Source organism: Athene noctua, chromosome 17 (assembly GCF_965140245.1).
Source record: "Athene noctua chromosome 17, bAthNoc1.hap1.1, whole genome shotgun sequence".
NCBI lineage: Eukaryota > Metazoa > Chordata > Aves > Strigiformes > Strigidae > Athene > Athene noctua.
Genome location: NC_134053.1, coordinates 2,825,857 through 2,845,080, shown reverse-complemented (window position 1 = coordinate 2,845,080; position 19,224 = coordinate 2,825,857). Strand labels below are relative to the sequence as shown.

The 19,224-nt window shown below is 35.7% G+C and overlaps 1 protein-coding gene across 1 annotated transcript in view; it reads left to right on the top strand.

Moving 5' to 3' along the window:
• Positions 1-19,224, top strand: part of KNTC1 (kinetochore associated 1) — a 40,617-nt gene that overhangs the window by 12,809 nt on the left and 8,584 nt on the right. The window contains exons 25-52 of the mRNA XM_074921545.1: positions 336-479; positions 772-870; positions 2,155-2,258; positions 2,415-2,520; positions 3,189-3,323; positions 4,409-4,528; positions 5,321-5,390; positions 5,468-5,535; positions 6,112-6,404; positions 7,082-7,254; positions 7,445-7,542; positions 8,486-8,627; positions 9,616-9,672; positions 10,176-10,339; positions 10,888-10,992; positions 11,878-12,006; positions 12,737-12,853; positions 13,236-13,345; positions 13,582-13,792; positions 14,450-14,539; positions 14,902-15,073; positions 15,493-15,551; positions 15,737-15,964; positions 16,485-16,547; positions 17,453-17,663; positions 17,771-17,880; positions 18,562-18,611; positions 18,975-19,053. Coding sequence (XP_074777646.1) covers positions 336-479; positions 772-870; positions 2,155-2,258; positions 2,415-2,520; positions 3,189-3,323; positions 4,409-4,528; positions 5,321-5,390; positions 5,468-5,535; positions 6,112-6,404; positions 7,082-7,254; positions 7,445-7,542; positions 8,486-8,627; positions 9,616-9,672; positions 10,176-10,339; positions 10,888-10,992; positions 11,878-12,006; positions 12,737-12,853; positions 13,236-13,345; positions 13,582-13,792; positions 14,450-14,539; positions 14,902-15,073; positions 15,493-15,551; positions 15,737-15,964; positions 16,485-16,547; positions 17,453-17,663; positions 17,771-17,880; positions 18,562-18,611; positions 18,975-19,053 — 3,507 coding nt within the window. The remainder of the gene's footprint in view (positions 1-335; positions 480-771; positions 871-2,154; positions 2,259-2,414; positions 2,521-3,188; positions 3,324-4,408; positions 4,529-5,320; positions 5,391-5,467; positions 5,536-6,111; positions 6,405-7,081; positions 7,255-7,444; positions 7,543-8,485; positions 8,628-9,615; positions 9,673-10,175; positions 10,340-10,887; positions 10,993-11,877; positions 12,007-12,736; positions 12,854-13,235; positions 13,346-13,581; positions 13,793-14,449; positions 14,540-14,901; positions 15,074-15,492; positions 15,552-15,736; positions 15,965-16,484; positions 16,548-17,452; positions 17,664-17,770; positions 17,881-18,561; positions 18,612-18,974; positions 19,054-19,224) is intronic.

Genomic DNA, 19,224 nt, shown 5'->3' with positions numbered 1-19,224 from the left:
TTGTGTTTGTAATAAATTTTGTTTCAACTGTGGATATAAATATATAATGTGACAAGATACTATGAGAAGGTAAAGCTTAAACTCCATGATTTGCAGTTCATTACAGGTGATGTATTGTGGAGCAAGCATGAGCAACAGAGAAATTAGAAGTACAACTGAACAAGAAGGGGCTTTGTAAAAGAAAGCTTTTATTTGAGCCAAAGAAGGATGCTAGTTATTGAAATCATTCAAATTATTTCATTGGACACTGGATGTTGAATTATTTATTAGAGATGTAAAGGATCAGGTACTAACGTGTGATGTTCTAACATGGCATTGTTCCACTTGCTGCCTAGGAAAATGCAAATACTATTGTGTTTCGCATGTTTGATAAAATTTTGGCACCAGAACTTGTTCCCTCCATTTTGGAGAAGTTTATAAAACCCTACCTGTGTGAACATAATCTACAAAAGGATGAACTTCTCCTACAGTATATAAAGGTATCCATATTTTCTTTCCTTTGAAGAAAGCTATTTAAATATGAGCAAGCAGAAAACAAATCTGACGACCATTTTTATTTACCCTTGAATTTTAGGACCAGCTTTAAGATTAGCTTACTCCTCTCAACGAACTTATTGATAGTTACTATTTCAGTAATAAGGTATTTACAGATACAAGGCAAGATGGCCAAATCTGTCCCTTAATGTCCAAAAAACTTTTAATTTTTGTTTATAAGCTATTAATATATTTTCTGAATTCAAATATCTTAATAATCTTTATCAAAATAAACAGGATTTGCTAGAACGTTGTCGCACACGGTCTACTTCAGTATTTGAAACTGCATGGGAGGCAAAGGCAATAGCTGTCATTGACTGCATCTCTGATACAGATGTAAGTATATTTTACAAAATGGGCAACAAGTGGCTCTAACACGTCAGTTCAGAATGGAACATAATTTTTACATAAGCATATGAGTACATCTTTACATGAGTGGTATGAGGAAGAACAAGTAGTATGCTGTCTTTTTATTCTGTTTTAGTAATCTTCTCCCATGTGATGTTCTTTGCTTGACAATTTAATTGTAGTTTTGATGTCATCAAATGGAAAACTCACCGATTTTAATATGTATGAAAGTCAAGGTCTGCAGCATCATAAATTACTATAAGCATTTTCTAACCTAACCTAAGCATATCATATTATGGTAACAAACACTTTTGATGCAAGTAGAGGTAGGGCCAGAAAATAAATGTCTAAATGAATCAGAATGGTTTGGGTTGGAAGGGATGTTAAAGATTATCTAGTCCCAAGCCACCTCTGGCCCTGCTTGAGCAGGTCCGTGTCCTTCTGCTGTTGGTGCCCCCAGAGCTGGACACAGCACTGCAGGGGGGGGTCTCACAAGAGTGGAATAGAAGGGGAGAATCCCCTCCCTTGACCTACTGGCCACACTGCTCTTGGTGCAGCCCATCTTGGGCAGTGTGGCTGGAGCACTTTCCACTGAAGACAGAAAAGAGTCATTGAGTACCTCAGCTTTCTCCATAACTTGCATAACCAGGTCTACCATTTCCTTCCAGAGAGGGCCCACACTTTCCCTAGTCTTCCTTTTATCACTGATGTACCTATAGAAGCTTTTCTTGTTGCCCTTGATGTCCCTGGCCAGATTTAATTCTATCAGAGCTTTGGCCTTCCTAAACCTGATCCCTGGCTGCTCAGACAGTTTCTCTGTGTTCCTCCCAGGCTGCCTGTCCTTGCTTCCACCCTCTACAGGCTTCCTTTTTATCTTTGAGCTTGTCCAGGGGCTCCTTGTTCACCCATGCACTGTTACTCCTGGCATTCTTACCTGAACTCCTCTTTGTCATGATGCATTGCTCCTGAGCTTGGATGAGGTGATCCTTGAATTCTAACCAGCTTTCTTGGGCCCCTCTTCCCTCCAGGGCTTTATGCCATGGTCCTCTACCAAGCAGATCCCTGAAGAGGTCAGAGTCTGCTCTCCTAAGGTCCACCATCTTGAACTCCCACCAGTTCATGGTCACTACAGCCAAGACTGCCCTTGAGGTTCACACTCCCCACCAGCCCCTCCTTGTTTGTAGTTTCAGAATCAATCACATGTGAACAATACTTCAAGAGATTACCTTGTAACTTATTTTGAAAAGTAAGCTCTTTATGTTCTTTTTATAGCTGAAATTTGATGCAGTTCTACAGATAATGCATGGTGCTATGGTACCATGGAGTGCAGCAGTGGAGCAACTGGTAAAACAGCATTTGGAAATGAATCATGTCAAGTAAGGCAAAATCCAGTTTACACCTCAGTTTTATGTGTACTTTCAATTAGAATGGGGGGGGGCAGGGAGGGGAATACTGTGTATCTGATGTAGTATGGTGATTAAATCACATAGCTATAGGTAGCAGATTGATTAATAGTCTTAATTTGTCCATAGAGTAAAGCTACTGCAGGAAAGTTACCGGCTGATGGAGATGAAGAAGCTTTTACGAGCCTATGGGATAAGAGATACTAATCTTTTAAAGGACAAGCAGATGATAATGGTAAGTGATCAGCATTACTCTTAATTCCATTAAACAAAAACCCCTACAGTTACGTGTATGTATTTTCATGGGCTATTAGAAGCCAGACTTTTCAAAAAATCTTAGCAACTGGTACTTCCCACTTGTTACCAGTACCCATTTTTCTTGTCCTGTTGGGACATGTTTTTTCCTGAAAGCCCACTGTTTTTTAAAGAATTAGTGGATTAGCTTAGCTCAACCTAATTAGCACAGCATTGGTCATATAATGCTTTCTGTAAGGGGGGTGGGAAAGAAAAGAAGAAACTAATAAAATGGAAGGCCAAATCCTCTCAAGATTTCAGATCCGATTTCTCCTAAGGTCACAGTGAACAATATTTAGCAATTTTTTTGAATACATACTTTCATTTTATAGCACACTCTCTTTAGCAGGGGGGAAACATGAGTATTTCTGAGAAAGTTTTTTGTCATCCTGTGAAGCCAGATGAATCCCCTGAATTTTGAGAGTTCCCAGATGATTCTCTTCCCCAAGGTCTATCTTCTCCCAGTTACGTGTTAATCAAGTTTTAAACTTCTAGGTAACTTGTTTGGTACGAGCAGTATGATTACAATGCAGAAGTGTGTGTAAACGACTTCCTTTGTTATTCTCTACATCAACAAACTAAAGTCCATTATCTTTTTTCTTTTTACAGAGGCTAGTGAAATACATTCTTAAACAAGATACCCCTACTTCCTTGGAGGATGCTTTGAAAATTGTAGCAGCATACATGTTGCCCACTGTGGAAGTCTATGTTCTGAGGATGATAGACCTGATTGATAAAGAAAGGGTACTAAACTACTTCATGTTGATCTCAGAATTTAAAGACACTGAGGCCTATTTTAAAAACTGGCAAGTTGTACTATGTGCTGAAATCTTATACACGGTTTACATATAAATTTTATTTTAAAATCATTAATTGTACACATAACTGCCTATGCTCAACACTGAAAATGAGACTTTTGTCAGAGTTTTAAACATCATGAGCCATCCTTCATTTGTGGCAAAAAACAATGAAAATTATGACCCACAACATACAAGACAAGTTTAGGATTGAAGTCTACATATTTTCACATACTGTTTTTGCTAGAATTGGTTTTGGGCAAGTTGCTTTCTTGCCAACAGAAATTTAAAAAAAAAATATTATCCCTTTTGAGAAATGCTTTCTTCTAATGCAATGATACCCCACATGGGTACAGCCCTGCCCCTTTTTTCATTGAGAGCACCTGAATGTTTGTCTTGCAATACTATCATCTATTATTATGAAGTTTTCTTCCAAGTTAATTTCAAGCCCTAGTTTTGCAAAAAACCCTGAAGTTATCTTTAAATTACACTGATATCCTAACTAGAAATGTTTAACTTTGCTACATTATAGTAGGTGTGATTATCTTTATACCCTTTGGTTGTCTCTGGGTATGTTATTGGTATCTCTTTGACCTGAAGAAAAGGAGGCTTTTTGATTGAAGGTATCAAATTAACTCCCCTGAAAAACAGTGTTTCTCATGTTAACATTTGTTCTGCCTTATTAACACATGGTATTCTTGATAATCATACTGTTTTTAAAATGTTGCATAATTGCCGATAAACAAAACTGCATTTTAATTTGCCTGTTATAACCCTTAGTGAGTAAGCACATAGTTTTTACTGAAAGCCTCATAGATTTAGCGAAAACTATTCAGGGAGTTTAAGGAAGTCATGTCATAGTAAATGTATTTTATAAAGATATTTCAAGTTCATCAGCAGAAGATTACTCTTACCCAATTGGCCATCATGCAACCATTGTATCAAAGCAAGGACATATAACTTTGCTTTTCCAAAAGAAAATGACCTTTTGATTATTTCTCATTTACTTTTTTTTTTTAAACGTCTCTTCAGGGAGAGGAATCTCTGACTTTGTTAAAATCTCTGACTCCTGCTGAAGCTGAGAAAGTTGCAGAGAGATTGACTCTGTGGGGAACGCTGGTGTTACAGAATAAAACAGATGATTCTGAAGAGGTACCAAGTCATTTCACATCATAAAGTGTGTGCACGAATTATTCTAAATACTATTCTTACCCAGATGCTTAAAAAAAAGGTAGAACATGCAAATGTAAAAACTGTCTTCAGCAAAAGGGGATGATGAACTGGTCCTGCTTTGAGCAAGAGGTTGGACTAGGTAACCTCTTGAAGCCTCTTCCATCTCGTTTGTTCTGATTCTGTATACTATACAATTATTTTGTGTAATTTTAAAGGCATCTCCACACAGTGGCATGGCTAGCTGAATTCAATTAATGATTTCTAAATCCCACTGCCTTCTTATACCTCCAGTCCTACATATTTTCCAGTTCTTTCTTTAGCTGTTTGTAAAAGTTCCTTTTTAAAAACTGTATGTGTGGCTTTGCCAGGCAGCAAAGTAGCTGAAGCTTCACAGTTGACAGTACACCTTACTGTCTTGCAAGCACAGAGGAGAATTTTTGTTAATGGTTGTTTTAGGGAGTTATTCTGGACAAGGGAAGGAAGAACGAAGGGAGAAGTGTGAATATTTTCAGAACTCCTGTGAGAATTAGCAGACTGTGGAGTGCATACATACTACAGCTATAAAATATTTGGTGTGTCTATAAAGGATGCATATGTACAATAACTTTCTGTTCCCTTGCTTTTCAACTGGTTGTATCTTAGACTCAATAATTGTTGCTTAAGACATGTAGAGCATTGCATAGTGTTTTAAGAGAGTGGAGGCCTGTGGGCTACTGTCTGTGACTGGCAACATTTTGACCAAAAAATCATCAACCTCTTCCTTTCCTGCAGCACAAAACACAAATGTTTATGACTAAGACACTCGTGGAAATCCTTAAATTCCAGTTCAGCATTCAAAAAGGTAAGCTACAACTTTAAAAATCTTACATTTTTGTTTGTAAACGGAGTCAGAAAGTAATTGTTTTTCTCCTCCGACAGACAATCCTCTGAAGAAAGATGAATGTGAAGCAAACCTAAAAATGTTTGAAACACTTGCTGCCCTGCAGGTAGGTATTTTTATAGGTTCAAACTGCTTTTGATTTACTGTAGTTATTCCAATTGTTCTTATAACATGGATGATATTAAAAATTAATTGTATTTACAACTTATGTGGAAAGCTTGTCTTTATTGACTTCAAAGAGATTCTAAGGCTAATTAGCAATTTAAATAGTGCATGGGAAAGTTCCCAATTACTAGAACCTAGTTGTCTATTTAAACCAAAAAATTAGATACTCTCCCAAAAGCTGTAATTGCTAACACTTTAAAGGTTTCATGATACAATGCTGTAATAATTTATTAAGATCTTATTATGGTTTGTAAACTTAAGTTATTTAATACAGCATTTGAGTATGGAATATCCTTCAGGTTTTTTTATTTTGCTTACCTACTGCCCAGTGAAATTCTCTAATTTATTACATAAATCAGTAATTAGTAGAAACTAGTGAAGTCAACTATGTACTGAAAGTATTCCTCTTCTAAGAATGAAACAGAAAATAAAAACACTTTAACAAAAAACCCAAACCAAACACCTTTAAAGGAGGTTACATGTATTCAAATATATAATCTTATTTTTTTTGTTGCAGGAAGATTTTGATACCTTTCTTTCAGTTGAAGAATTTAGGAATCCTTCACTGATGTCTAGTCTTCTTGAGAACCACATAAGAGCTTATGAAGCTGCCACATCTCTGTCAAAGTCTAGAAAAGTGCAGACAAAGAATCATAAATCAGAAGACAGTAAAACCAGGAAGCGTTCTACTGAATCAAGGTTGTATAGGCTGGCTTTGCTCCTGCAAAGGTCAGAGCAAGAACTGGGAGAAAAACTAGCCTTGAGAGCACTAGATGCTGGAAAAGTTGAGGATGCTGTAAAAATATGCAGGTAAAACTGCAGAGATTTTCAAGATTATAAATTTTAATGGGATTTTTCTGTACAACTTCTGATACTTTGCAGAAGCAGGTGTAAAGCCAAAGGAAAGGGGGGTTTGTTTTTGTTTTGGGTTGTTTTTTTTTCTAAAAATGAGTGTTTAAGCAATATGCTTCTATGCAACGTTGAGTGTAGAGTTAGGTTGTTGTCTGAAAATTGCCATTGGTTTTTGCCATGACATGATTACTAAGTAAAAAGATTCCCTGCACTTTTATAGGGTGAGAAAAGAAAGGCACCATATTAAATAACCACTATGAGAGGTCCCTGGCTCACACAGAGAGAAGAAAACTATTGTACACTGACTGTACATACCATGTCATGGTTTCTAGCTGGTCTCTGCTTATGTTGTCAGATAATTTAAACTCACTACCACCTCCCCTCTAAAGAGATCAGATAAAAATGTTAAATATATATTTTTATTATCAACGTGTCTTATGTGCTTCAGAGTATATATATATCTCTAAGATAAGCTCCATTATATTTTTTCACTTCCTTCACAGAAGTTTGAGTTGTAGTGAGTCATATAGCTGAAATAAGTAAAAGAGAATTAAATAATTAGAACAGAAAGTGGCCTTAAGTAAAAGCCCTAAGGACTATATTTTTTAAATTTTTAACATCCATTTTTTTAATAGGGAGTTCTATGAAAATCACTCTAATGAAGAAACGGGGAAGCTGCTGTTTTTAGCGTGTCAAAGGCTTTGTCATATGTTGGCAGATGATGTTGCTATGATCACTCCTAATGATATGAATCTTCCAGAAGTAATCTATGAAATGGCTTGCCAAGCAGCTACAGTGTGTAGTCCAGGTAATTGATATTATTTATTTGTCTTCATGTTGGGAATTCAACTTTCCAAACAGTATTTAATACAGATGAAAACAAAGTGAATTTCTATATATGCCTCCGTAAAAATAGGTGCTACAAAAAATTGTTTCCTTTTAATAGGCCATATGAACCTTCCATTTATAGTATGCTAATGATTTTAATATTTCTACAGATTTACTACTAGATTCTCTGGAACTATGTAAATATACTTTGGCGGCTAAGGAAATTTACAGACAGTGCCAAATAGAAAACTATGGATTTACAGCAAAGGTATTTTCTGCTAACAATTTTTTTTTTAATGTATGTAATATCTTGACTGAATAGTGTTCACTGTACGTACATTTTTTTTCTCCCATTTCTCCAGCAATATTTAATCAGCTTGTTTAAAAAGCAAACAACAACAAAAAAACCCCACACAGCTCTAGAAATAAAAATTTCCCTGAATACATGTGTACTTCAGCACAAATTGTAAAGTGATTTGAGTACTAAAAGCAGTGCAGGTGTGCCACAAGTAGCATTCTCCACTTATGTGTAATAAATCCTGCTAATGTGACTGAAAATATTGGAGATTTTATTAATGGCTGCTGCCAGGACTGCTAGAGAGCATAGAGGCTGACTTTTAAAAAAGCTTTTTTTTTTTTTTTCTTTTTTAAAATAGGTAAGATATGGCAGGAAGGGTTTGATTTTTAAATGCATGTATTATGTGAGGGCATTTCCAACAGTTTTGTAAAACTTTAAAATGGATCAAGTTCTTGAATAGCATCTTTGTTTTTTGTTCAGGTCAGGTAGTGCTTTAGGCTACTTGAAATGAATGGACTCTTAGAGTTTGAGTGGAATAGATCAAAGTGGCCAGGCAAGCATATTTATGCACTGAATGTTATTTTTCTAGAAAAATGATCCCTTTGAAAAATATTTGCTTGTAATAAATGGCCAAGAATGTTCATGAAAGATTCCACTAAATTAATTAAGAATGCATTTTGGCTGTACAACTAAGTAACTGCAACATTAAAGGAAATGTGGCTACTCTAAGTAGGAAATGTATTTAATGCTACCGCCCATTTAACAAAAAGCAGTACAGTAGAATCCATTTTCAGATAGAAAGTCATGTTCTGTTCCTGTATTCGAAGACTGGAATCTCTTACAACATTTGGTTTGTTAGTAGACTTATTTGCTGCTCTTTTTATTGTGTGTACCTCTTACTGTTCTTATTTAGACAACACCTTTTGGAGGAGATAAAGATCCTTATGAAGAGTGGACTTATGATGACTTCTTTAATGAAGATGGGATAGTTCTTGATCCACAGATAGCTCTTCCAGTTGCATATGAAACTATTTCTTCTCTTCTGCCTGTCTGTGGTAAACTCACTTTCCTGAACATTGACTCAATATAAAAATCTGTATTTTGTATCAATTTTTTGTCCAGGAATATAATTCAGCACGTATGTGGAAATTATCACTGCAGAAATCTCAGTTAGACAAACTCATGGAAGAACTACCCATTGGGGGGGATAGAATGTAAAGATGACTTCGGGTTTTGTTCTGGTTCAGGAACAATCTGAATGACAAATACCTGAAGACATGAAGAATGCTCTGGAGAAGTGTTACTATAAACTCGTTCTTATGATCTTCTCTAGATATCTTCTAGATATCCACTAGATATCTAGGACTAGGTACTAGATACTTCTAGGTATCCACTAGATATACTAGGTAGCCACTAATGGAGACAGGAATTTATCAAGATGAATTTCAGCTTATTCTAAAATTATTGTCCTTGTATTACATAGTATTGTAGATACACACAACTTTTTGAAATTTTCAACTATTATAAATAGAACTCTACAATGTTGTAGGTGCTGAAAAAGACACTTCCAGCTCTCTAAAAGAAGCACTAAATATTTTAGAATTATTTATTTTTAATAGTTATGTAAATGCTTTCTTTCCTAACATGTCATTGGTGTATTAAAAAGCGTATAGTTCCGAATACTGTTGCCCAGTGCTCAATCTACCTATAAGGGATATGCTTATTCGATTGACCTGAAAATATTTATTACCTTCACAGATGAAGCATTTATGTTGACTGTCTCATCAAGATAAAGGAATTTACACACAAAGTAGTTACTGAAAAACGTTGGTTTGTATTCCTTTGTGCATTTGAAGAGATATTCCCTCCTAGAAGATAATTTCTGATTAGGCAGGGTTAAAAATAGCGGTCTTGGCTCTTAGAGTTCATGTGTCTATATTTTATGTACTGTCCCTGAAGTGGAATATTTTTAAGGTACTTTCAGGCTTCATAGTGTTGCTGAGATCTTGGCACACTGCTGATGTGTATTTATCTGTTTTTCAGAGAACAAGCTGTATCCTTTGGACTCTACGAGCCTGGCAAACTGTGCATTTATTAAAGGTATCATGATGGCAGATTCACCACACTAAAACCAGACCACTAGAAAACATCAGGTTTAAATGAAACCTACACAAGCATGACTACCTCATAATTTTTTAAATAGGTGCCTAGATGTTCCACTTAAACCCATATTCTAGGGGTATAACTTGGTTCAGCACAGAAGACACCAATTTGGATGGTAATTGCTACCATTCAGCCATGCAAGCTTGAGTATGTTGTCAAAGCCTGCACTTCGGCACAGGAGTTCTGCCGCTATTCACTAGGATCCATTAGAACCTTTCCAAGAAGATGACATATTTCTGGTTTTTAAACTAAAATGGGAGTCTGTATTAAATTAAAAGCCCCCAAAATGTAAGGTTTCAAAGGAAATTAAAGCTGGTTTTGTGTCATAAATTTAATAAAGAAAAAGATAAACTGCTCTGATAGTAATTCCAAGAACAATATGCTTAATATAAATATACTCATTATTTTCTGGGGTTGTTTGTTTTTGAAATATATCACAGGACAGAACCTTCTGCAGCCAGCTAGAAATCCCATCTGTGCAGCACTGCAGAACCTCACGGAGTGCAGCCAGTGCGAGTTAGCTTTGCGGCTAATTTTCTGTTCATTTGGATCCTGTCTTCAGCATGGTGTATCAAATACCATGGATTTGTCCCTGAGTGAAAAGGTAAGGCAAGGATGATGCTGAATTTTACTGAGAGTAAATCTTAGCAGTCTGCCAACTATGACCAAGTTTAGAGTAGTTATATAAGAACTCAACAGGTATGGGAGAGGCTGTTGCTATGACCTTTTTAAAAATTACTACCACTTGATCAGGTGTTGAGTCATTTTGTGAAAGGAGCTGGGAGTTTCTTCCCTATTTTTCATAGTCCTCTGTTTCTCTTTGCAAAGTTATGTTCAGAACTAAACTTCTAGTCTCTACAGAGAGGCCAGGAATAAAATTAATTCTAATAATGGTTTACAATGTTCTTTCACATTGTTTTGTCACTGATTAGTATGGGAAAAGTTATAAGTAGAATATTCAAGAAACACCCCTCAGTTCAAAAGCATTTGGAAACAGAAGTCCTTTTTCTATCTTGAAGAGATCTTTCTAAGACTTAATTAAATCTGAAAATACAATTATTATAGTACCTCCCATTAGGCTATAAATGACAATAGAAGTTGAAGGCTTAGAATTTAATTTTAACCATGTGTTGTCTTTTTTTTTTGTAATAGCTATATGATGTCGGTATGCTAGCTGAAACCAGAAGCTTTCTCATTGCTATGAAACAAAAGTGTACTTCAGTAATTACGGCCACTATCCTGACCTTACTACACAAGGTAAGAATGCTCTGAAAAGGGTAAGAGTGAGCCCCTTTCTTCTGCTCTATCGAGAAAGGGGCTACCCTTCCTATTGCAGAAACCCATTCTGAAATTGTCATGTGGCCAAATGCCACAAAACCCATACATTCGGGGGGGGGAAAATCACACCCCTTGGAAAACCATAGTCGCCCCTTGGAAAACCATAGTGAAGGTGCGGGGAAGTACTGCCGGTCTTGCAGCTGTGGGAAGGGATTGGGTTCCCCAGCCTCATGGCTCAATACCAGAATGGGACAAGGGTGGGCTGGGGGACAGCCTGGCCCCTGCAGTCCCAGCTGCCTCGCTTCCTCGTGCAGCTGGAGCACGGGCTTCTCAATAGCCTTTGAACAGACCCCACCTTGCTGGCAGCCACTTCTTGTAGCCCTGGCAAATTTGAGCCTCTTATGTTCTGTGGCTCTTTGATCATATACACTAGTTTCTCTGCCTGAAAAGTTACACACAGTGGAAGCTTCATCTTTGTGGGATCCTTTAAGGACTCCTAAATTATAATAATGGTCGTTATGATCCATAGGTATTCCCTATCTTATTGATGACTTCTAGTTGAGGGGAGTTTTTTTAAAAAAAAAAAAATCTGCAAAACCTGCAATATACCATCTTTTAAGGCAGTTTAGACTAAGGGAAGTTGCTTTTAGGCTGGCTTCAGTATAATTAGATTTTAAGTTCTAAAATCTGAAATGCATTTTTATTCCTTTTTTTTCCCCCCTCTAACTTAAAGGCCCAATACACCTCTAAATTACAGCATACTCTTCATGTGTTATATTTCATACGAAGAGACCTGTTAACATAAATTCCTAAAGTTTATAATGTGTTCTTTTTTTAATTATTTTATTTTTCCCTAAAACACAGGTGTTCAACTGTCGTCTCATAGATCAGAACCTGGCACTGGGATATTGCACAATTTTGCCCAAGGAAGATATGTTCAATAAGCTGTGGGATGTCATAAACAATACATGTCAAAATTACAGAAAAGTTTTGGTAAATTCACAAGGAGCTGTATTTCTTTATCAAACAGAGAATGTTACAGAGCTTTCTTAGAAAGAAGATGTCAGCAATATCATATGGAAGTGCAATACTTTGCCATTTTTAAGGGTATAGCTGTTTGAACAAGTTCCTCATTTAGGTGCCACTGAGAGAAGCTACCTCTCTTTACCACAGTGTAAGATTGTGCACAGACAGTTGCTGTGAATAATTAGCATGATGTAAGTCCAAGCATTAGGTTAGCTAGTCATGACTTATTCCAAAGCTTGAAATTGTTTATTTCAGGTCCCGTCATAATTTATTCCTGCATTATATTTTGGAGAAATTGTTCTCTGACAGCAGCTGTCAAGAACGGAATTAATAAATAAATGTCTATTAAAATATAAAGGAAGATGGGGAATAAAGCATAACAAAGAAACGGGGAGGAAGCATGACATAAATTTGGAGAAAGATGATGCCTAAAAAATACCTTTTGTATTAGCTTCACTAGCACAAGACTAACAAAATATTTTCAATAAAGAAACCCAAATTTAAAGTAGCTTTGAACTGCCAACTCAGGAGGTGGGGTAGTCCTGATACTATCTTCTGTGATGTTTGTTTTCATTTTACACAGTTGTATGATCATCTGTGAGTTCTTTTAGGTTAAACTCAGAATTTAGACTTTAGGATCCTCAATTTTCACCTTATTTATTATACTTACATTCACTTCCCTTCTCACTCCTTTTAGGCAGTAGCTCTGGTTGGAGCACAGCTTGCTAACCAATGTGATGAAACAGAAGAAAAAAAAAAATTCCAGGAATTGGTTACTGATGCAGAATGGGGTATCCAACTTGGTAAATTTGGTGTAAGTTTGATTGATGGATTGATTTGGGCGTCTGATTAAATGTCAGTATAGACTGAGATGTATCATGATTTTTAGAGAGATTTCCCATTCAAATGTAAAGGAAGTTGTTTTGTTTTGTTTTTAATTTTTAATTCTGGTTATCTGCTAAAATCAGCCTCAGAAACTGAGAAATGCAATAATTGAGGGTTCTATAAAAGAACTTTTGGTGCTTAAATATTCTTTGGCACAGGGCATAGTCAGCAAATGCACAGCTTTTTCCTGCTCTAAACGTATCTGGATTAAAATTAAAGAGAATATAAAAGGTTAACTGTATAAGGAATTAGTCTTAATACTGTCTGAAAGACTTATTTGGAAAGAAGGTAAAATGTTTATTTATCTGTAGATTTCTTTCGAGACTGTATTTAGACAACCACCAATAAGAAAGAAGCAACTCATAAGAACACTGGTACAAAACCCAGAAGTGGACACAGATCTCATATTGAATTACTGCAGGTAATTATTGAAGCAAATCAGTTGTGTTTAATTGTTGCTGTAAATAATAACCATGCCTACTGAAATCTATTTGGGTTTAAATAGAACCTAGTTAATGTAATATGCAAATTGGTTGGGGTTTTTTTTAAAGTATTAAACAAGATGCGTACTGATCCCTGGTGAATTTATTGATAACAAAATAAGCACCTTAATGACACCAAAGGTCACAGAGAAAATAATATTCTGTCCTCTTCTAGTACTTTCATGCTGGACAGTGATGCCGCACTGCAGCTTTGCATTGAAACACTTCTTCTCCAGAATGCTAATACAAATCATGTTGGAGATGACTCTGCAGAATACAGTGAGAAGCAACCTCATTCCACATTACTAGCTAGAGCACTAGATATAATTCCTCTACTGAAAAGCACGAAAGACCTGGTCATTAGCCTCAGTGGAATATTGTACAAGGTAAAAAAAAAAAAAAAAAAAAAGGGGGGGGGGGGGGGATCCACACCAAAATAAGCAAAAAGATTCCCTAAACTATACATCTAGTCTCAAATGCTGCAAGTCACATGAATTACAGGTTAATAATTCCACAGAAATTTGAAAAGGTTATTTTTTGTCAAGTTTTCCTAAAGAATATAAATGTTAAGTTTCAGTTTTCTACTTCTCTAGAAAAAAAAAAGAGCAACATATCTAATTTCTTTAAAGACAGGTAGTCTTTCTTCCCAACTTCCCTTAAAAAGAAATCAGAAAATAATAAAAATAAAAAAATTCTGAATATCATAGCACACTGGAAATATTTTGAAACACTACAGTAAAAATAGATAGGGGGAAAAAAAAATTAGATCTTGGGGGTTTTTGTTTGGTTGAGTTTTGGGTTTGGATTTTTTTTAATTCATCATTTCATGTTCGGTCTTTCTGCAATATTTTGACAATTTTTTTAGGATTTAGGACTACGAAGTGATAGTCTTGTTTTAGAGAAGTATGTCATGATGCTTATACTGTTTCTTCAGTGCTATGTCAATCTAGTTGGTATTAAAATTGGAAAAAGTTAACTTAGTTGTATGTTTTTATAAGACAAATCATATCAGGTCTTATAGAACGGATCATTATTTTGAACAGCTTGATCCTTATGACTATGAAACTATTGAAATTGTCCTGAAAGCGATACAAACTGCGGATGTAAAGCATGAAACTATCGAGCTGAATCAGGTATGTCCAAACATGTTGCTGTTACCTTGATAATGGCATCTGTGTTCTGTCTGTTTGCTAGTGTAGCTGTTCAAGAGTTGGTTGAAATTTACTGAATTATTCTATATACACAGCTCTCATTCAGAAAATAGAATTCAGGAAAAAGCAATCTCTAGCTGTTTCTCAGCAATGGCTCACAGCAGGGATAAAAACTCTATAGATATGTACCAACTCTGCCAAAAGAAATATTATATGCCTCCAGGACTTAGGCGTGTTTATTGGTGGGGTCAGGGAGAAATGGTCTTGTGGCTTTTTTGCTTTTTCTTTGTTTTCTTTTTCAGTTTTCTTATTTCTTTTTTTTTTTTTTTTTTTTCCCACCCTAGGCTTTGAGCCTCCTCAAACATCTGGAATCTTATAAAAGACTTTCTCCCCCTGTAGACCTAGAACACCAATATGTTTTGGAGCATATGATTCCCCTGTCTCCAGCTGCTCAAACCAGACTACCCTTTCATCTGATATTCTTTAGAACTGCACAAGGTTTCTGGAACATTATATGTACGTTCAGTAATTTTTATGGCTAGATATAATTCCCTTTCTCTGCTATCTGTGAACTTTAAAGTTCTATAGTATATATTTTATGTTGATTGTATGTATTTATTAATGCAGTTTTCATCCCAAGTATTTCTGAAACCACTTGTGCTCCCAAATTGCTGCTGGTGAGGTAACTGGCTTTCAGTGGAGCTAAAATGATATATAAAATGGAGAATTCTGTACTCAAATTCTTTTCTTAGGATGTCTCAAAAACCAAAGTAATCCATATATCCCTCTACCCAGACCAGTGTGGATAATTAAGATTATATTCTTCCTTTCCCAATGGAGGTCTGCATCTAACAAAAAACTGAAAGTGCTTAAGATCACAGAGAAAGCTGCAGGTGGACCGTGACACTATCATAGACAGCTGTCTTTTCTTTCAGCTGCAGAGCTCAGTGAGGAATCCTTCCCAACACTTCTGTTGATTTCCAAACTAATGAAGGTAAAGTAGCATCTTGAAAGAATTTATTTCAAAATTATTCTCTCCCCCCCCCCCAAAAAAAAAAAAACAAAAAACAAAAAAAAACAAAAAAAAAAAACCAACAATGCTTTTGTCTTTCTTTTGCATGATTTTGGCCTCACTATATAACTTCTGACAACTCTTCATCTACTTTAATGTTTTTCTAGGTTTCACTGGATACCTTACACATGTCTGCTGCTCGACATGTCTTTGAAAAAAAATTGAAACCAAAAATATTTGAAATGAGAAACACTGGATATACATCAGTTGTTAACAAGGAAACAACTAAAACCGTGCAGACAATTCAGTCATATCTGCTGTCTATAATTAATCCAGAGTGGGCTGTAGCTATTGCTCACAAGATTGCACAAGAATTTCCAACAGGTAAAGTGCATGTGTGAGGACTTGAGGGGAAGTAATGGAAGGAGGAGAATAGGTTTAAGAAAAGAAAAGCTAGCCTGTGACCAAACAGTTGTTCAGTATTCTTGGCTAAAACCCAGGGAAATTTGAGAATAAAAATGCATTTGTCTCCTACATCCAGTTTTGAAGAGTAGGCTAGAACAACAGCCATTTTATAACACAGTATCACTGTTAAATCCTTTTTTCTCTTTTTAAGCCATGTTGTCTTGCTTAAAGTTTCTGCATGTTCATATCATCTTCAGACAAGTTTTCTAGCAAAAGCAAATATTCCAGCCAAATTTAAGATAGCTTCTCTATTATCTGAATCCAAACAGATTTTTTATTTTTGCTCTTTAAGCACAGAGTTTTTCTAGTATTTAAATAGATTCTATTTTTTTTTAATTCTTTGAAATAAAACTGATATATTGTATACTGTAGAAAGGATTAATGAAAACTCACTTTATTTATTTCCTCCCCCTCCTTTTTTTTTTTTTCTTTAAATAAGGGCCAGACCAGATTCAGGCATTGAAATTCTGTCTCTATCTAGCTGAGAAATGGCTAAAGAATACTACAGCTAAGGTAATGGTATGCTGTCTGCAAGACTGTTGTTGTATAGTCAGGTACTTTTGTTAGTGTTTTGGATAGTGGTGTGTAAATTGTACCATAACCAACCCTGATATGGGAAGTAGTTTCTTTTGGGGAAGTGGCTGCATAAGTGACCCCTCAAAAGGGCCCTCTCTGTCTGGTAACATGCTCCTGTTCACCACCTAACAAAAATAAGGCTTCCAGTTCTTGGAGGTTGAACAAAAAAAATAGTTTTAAGAAAGAATAATTTGTTCTTTCTCCCGTTGTGTGCATTTTTCTTGCTGCAGGAGAATGAGTTGGAATCTGTTCTAGCTGTTAGATCAATATCAATATTAACTTTTGCTTTGAGTTCCAAAATTCTTCAGCTATTTGCAGTAGTACATATAAAGAAAATCTGATTCTCAGGCTCATTTTGACATGGTTGGTAGGGAAAGGTGAATAAGAATCTCAGCCTTGCTTATAAATATCAAACTTGCTATGGAGTTGTTGAGACACAATGAACTCTAAATAGGTCTCTGATACTTAGTCACACCTGTGAATAGAATTGTGCCAAAATTAAACTGTAATTCTAGCAGCTGAGGTTTAATATTAAATCTTTTTTCTTCTCCATCTTACCTCCAAATATTTTAATTTTACATGTGTGGTACATATTTTATTTGGCTTTTTCACAACATACCTTTGTTAATTTTTTTCCAAATACATTTTCTTGTTAAAGCAGCGTGGTTAATACTGTCTCTTTAAGGAAAAAATACCTGTAGATAGAGATACGCAGACACATCTGAAGAACAGATCTTGCTACCCAGTTCACAGTTTTCGACTATAAAAAGTTAAGATTATTTTTCTAGTGCTTTTGAGTAAAAGGAGGTTGTTTTATATAAAACTGTGGTGTTTTGCTAAAGGATGATTCACATGAAAAAGCAGAAGTCCTCCAGAAGAAGTTATATATGCAGTATAAGCGTTCGGCAACAGAAAATGTTCTAATAACACATAACTTGAACACTCGAGAGCATTTAAAGTCTATTGGGAAACCAGCAAATCTTATCATTTTACTATATGAACACCACAGCATAGACCAGAGAATCCAGAATCCAACTGGCAGAGATTATCCAGGTGGGTATCCATAATCTAGTTTCAAAGAAGCAAAAAGAAGTTCTTTAATAGATGCTAAGCAAGACAATACTAGTTTGTAAATACATTGTCTCTACCTGTTGATGTAGATATACATATGGCAGCTAAGGAGATAGCAGAAATCAACGATTTGGATATGAACAAAATTTGGGATAAACTGCTGGATAAATGGCTGTGCCCAAGTATACTGCCCTCAGAGGTAAGTCATCGCTGGAGATTCTTTTTTGGGAGAAAAATGGCCAATTACATAAAATATGTGTATTTTCAGCACTTGTTCAGAAGACTAAGGCTATTTTGCACAATTTGCCTTTAGGACTCATGAATCTGGTTAAGATGCATCTGAATCCAGAGTACTAACAAATTCAATACCTTTCTAACACTGTTGGACAGTATTTCAAGTCTATCTCAATAATATCTCAAGTGAGAATAATTTGAAATGCTTTCCCTTCTCTTTGTATAGAGATTAAAATTTTATCTTCGGTGCTACAGTGAGCTTGTGTAGCCAGCCTAAAGGTGTTATATTTACAATTCAAACATCAAACACTGATTCTAGAATGGAAAGAGAAGGAATCCTCTCCTGTTGCAACTCAGCTAACAGAGAGTTAACTGCTGTCTATGCAGCATACAGCTCAGGGAGAAAGGGCAGGGAGCAGGCATTTGCCTCCCCTTCAAAATCCCACTTGGCAGGCTGAGGGATGGTGTTGACTGCCAAGCATACAGTTAAATAAAGAAAGGACTGATAAAAGTAGAATTCCTTTCCTTGGCTGCATTAGCAGGGGTGCCCAGCTTTTAAGACAGGATTTAAGCAGGATATAACCCAGCTATTTATCCAAAAAATTTCAAAAACTCTCCCAACTACATTTTTTATATCTTTTTAAAGAAAGCTCAAGAAATCTTTGGAGATGTACAGGAAGATGAAGAACTCCGCAGGTATGTGTTTTGTCTTACATATAATATGGCGAATTACTGTTAATTTACAAGTTTAACTATATCTGGCTTTTTCAAGAAACCTAACTGTGTGTGATTCAGAACTCACTGTTGTCTTCTTATTTTTACTCTCTGGTGACATCAGTTTTGAATCATCAAATACTTATTTATGCAATGAAATGCCGTTTGCAATAGCTTAGATGTAAGTGTTTAAGAGTAACTATTTGGAGATTTTTCTCCTCGTTTTCTATATCCTTAGAATCTCGTATTCTTAATTTCTTTTTCACAGTGAAATATATTTACATTTGATCATTGTATTTCAGTAGCTATGCTGTGCTTGCATTAAAAGCAAATACTTCTTTGCAGAGTTATATATCTGCTTCAGTCACGCCCAGTGGATTATAGTTCAAGAATGCTTTTTGCAATTACAACATCTGCCACATCTGTAAGTTTTTAAATTCTTGTTTTAGCTTGCTTCTTATGAAATTTTTAACTCTTACGAAAATCAAGTGTTGTCTGCTTAACTGTATGGGTGTCAACTGAGGGCCTTGGTTAGCTGTGTTTTGGATAGTTTATTTATCTGTATGAGCTCTATGTTTGTCCTACCGACCTTAGG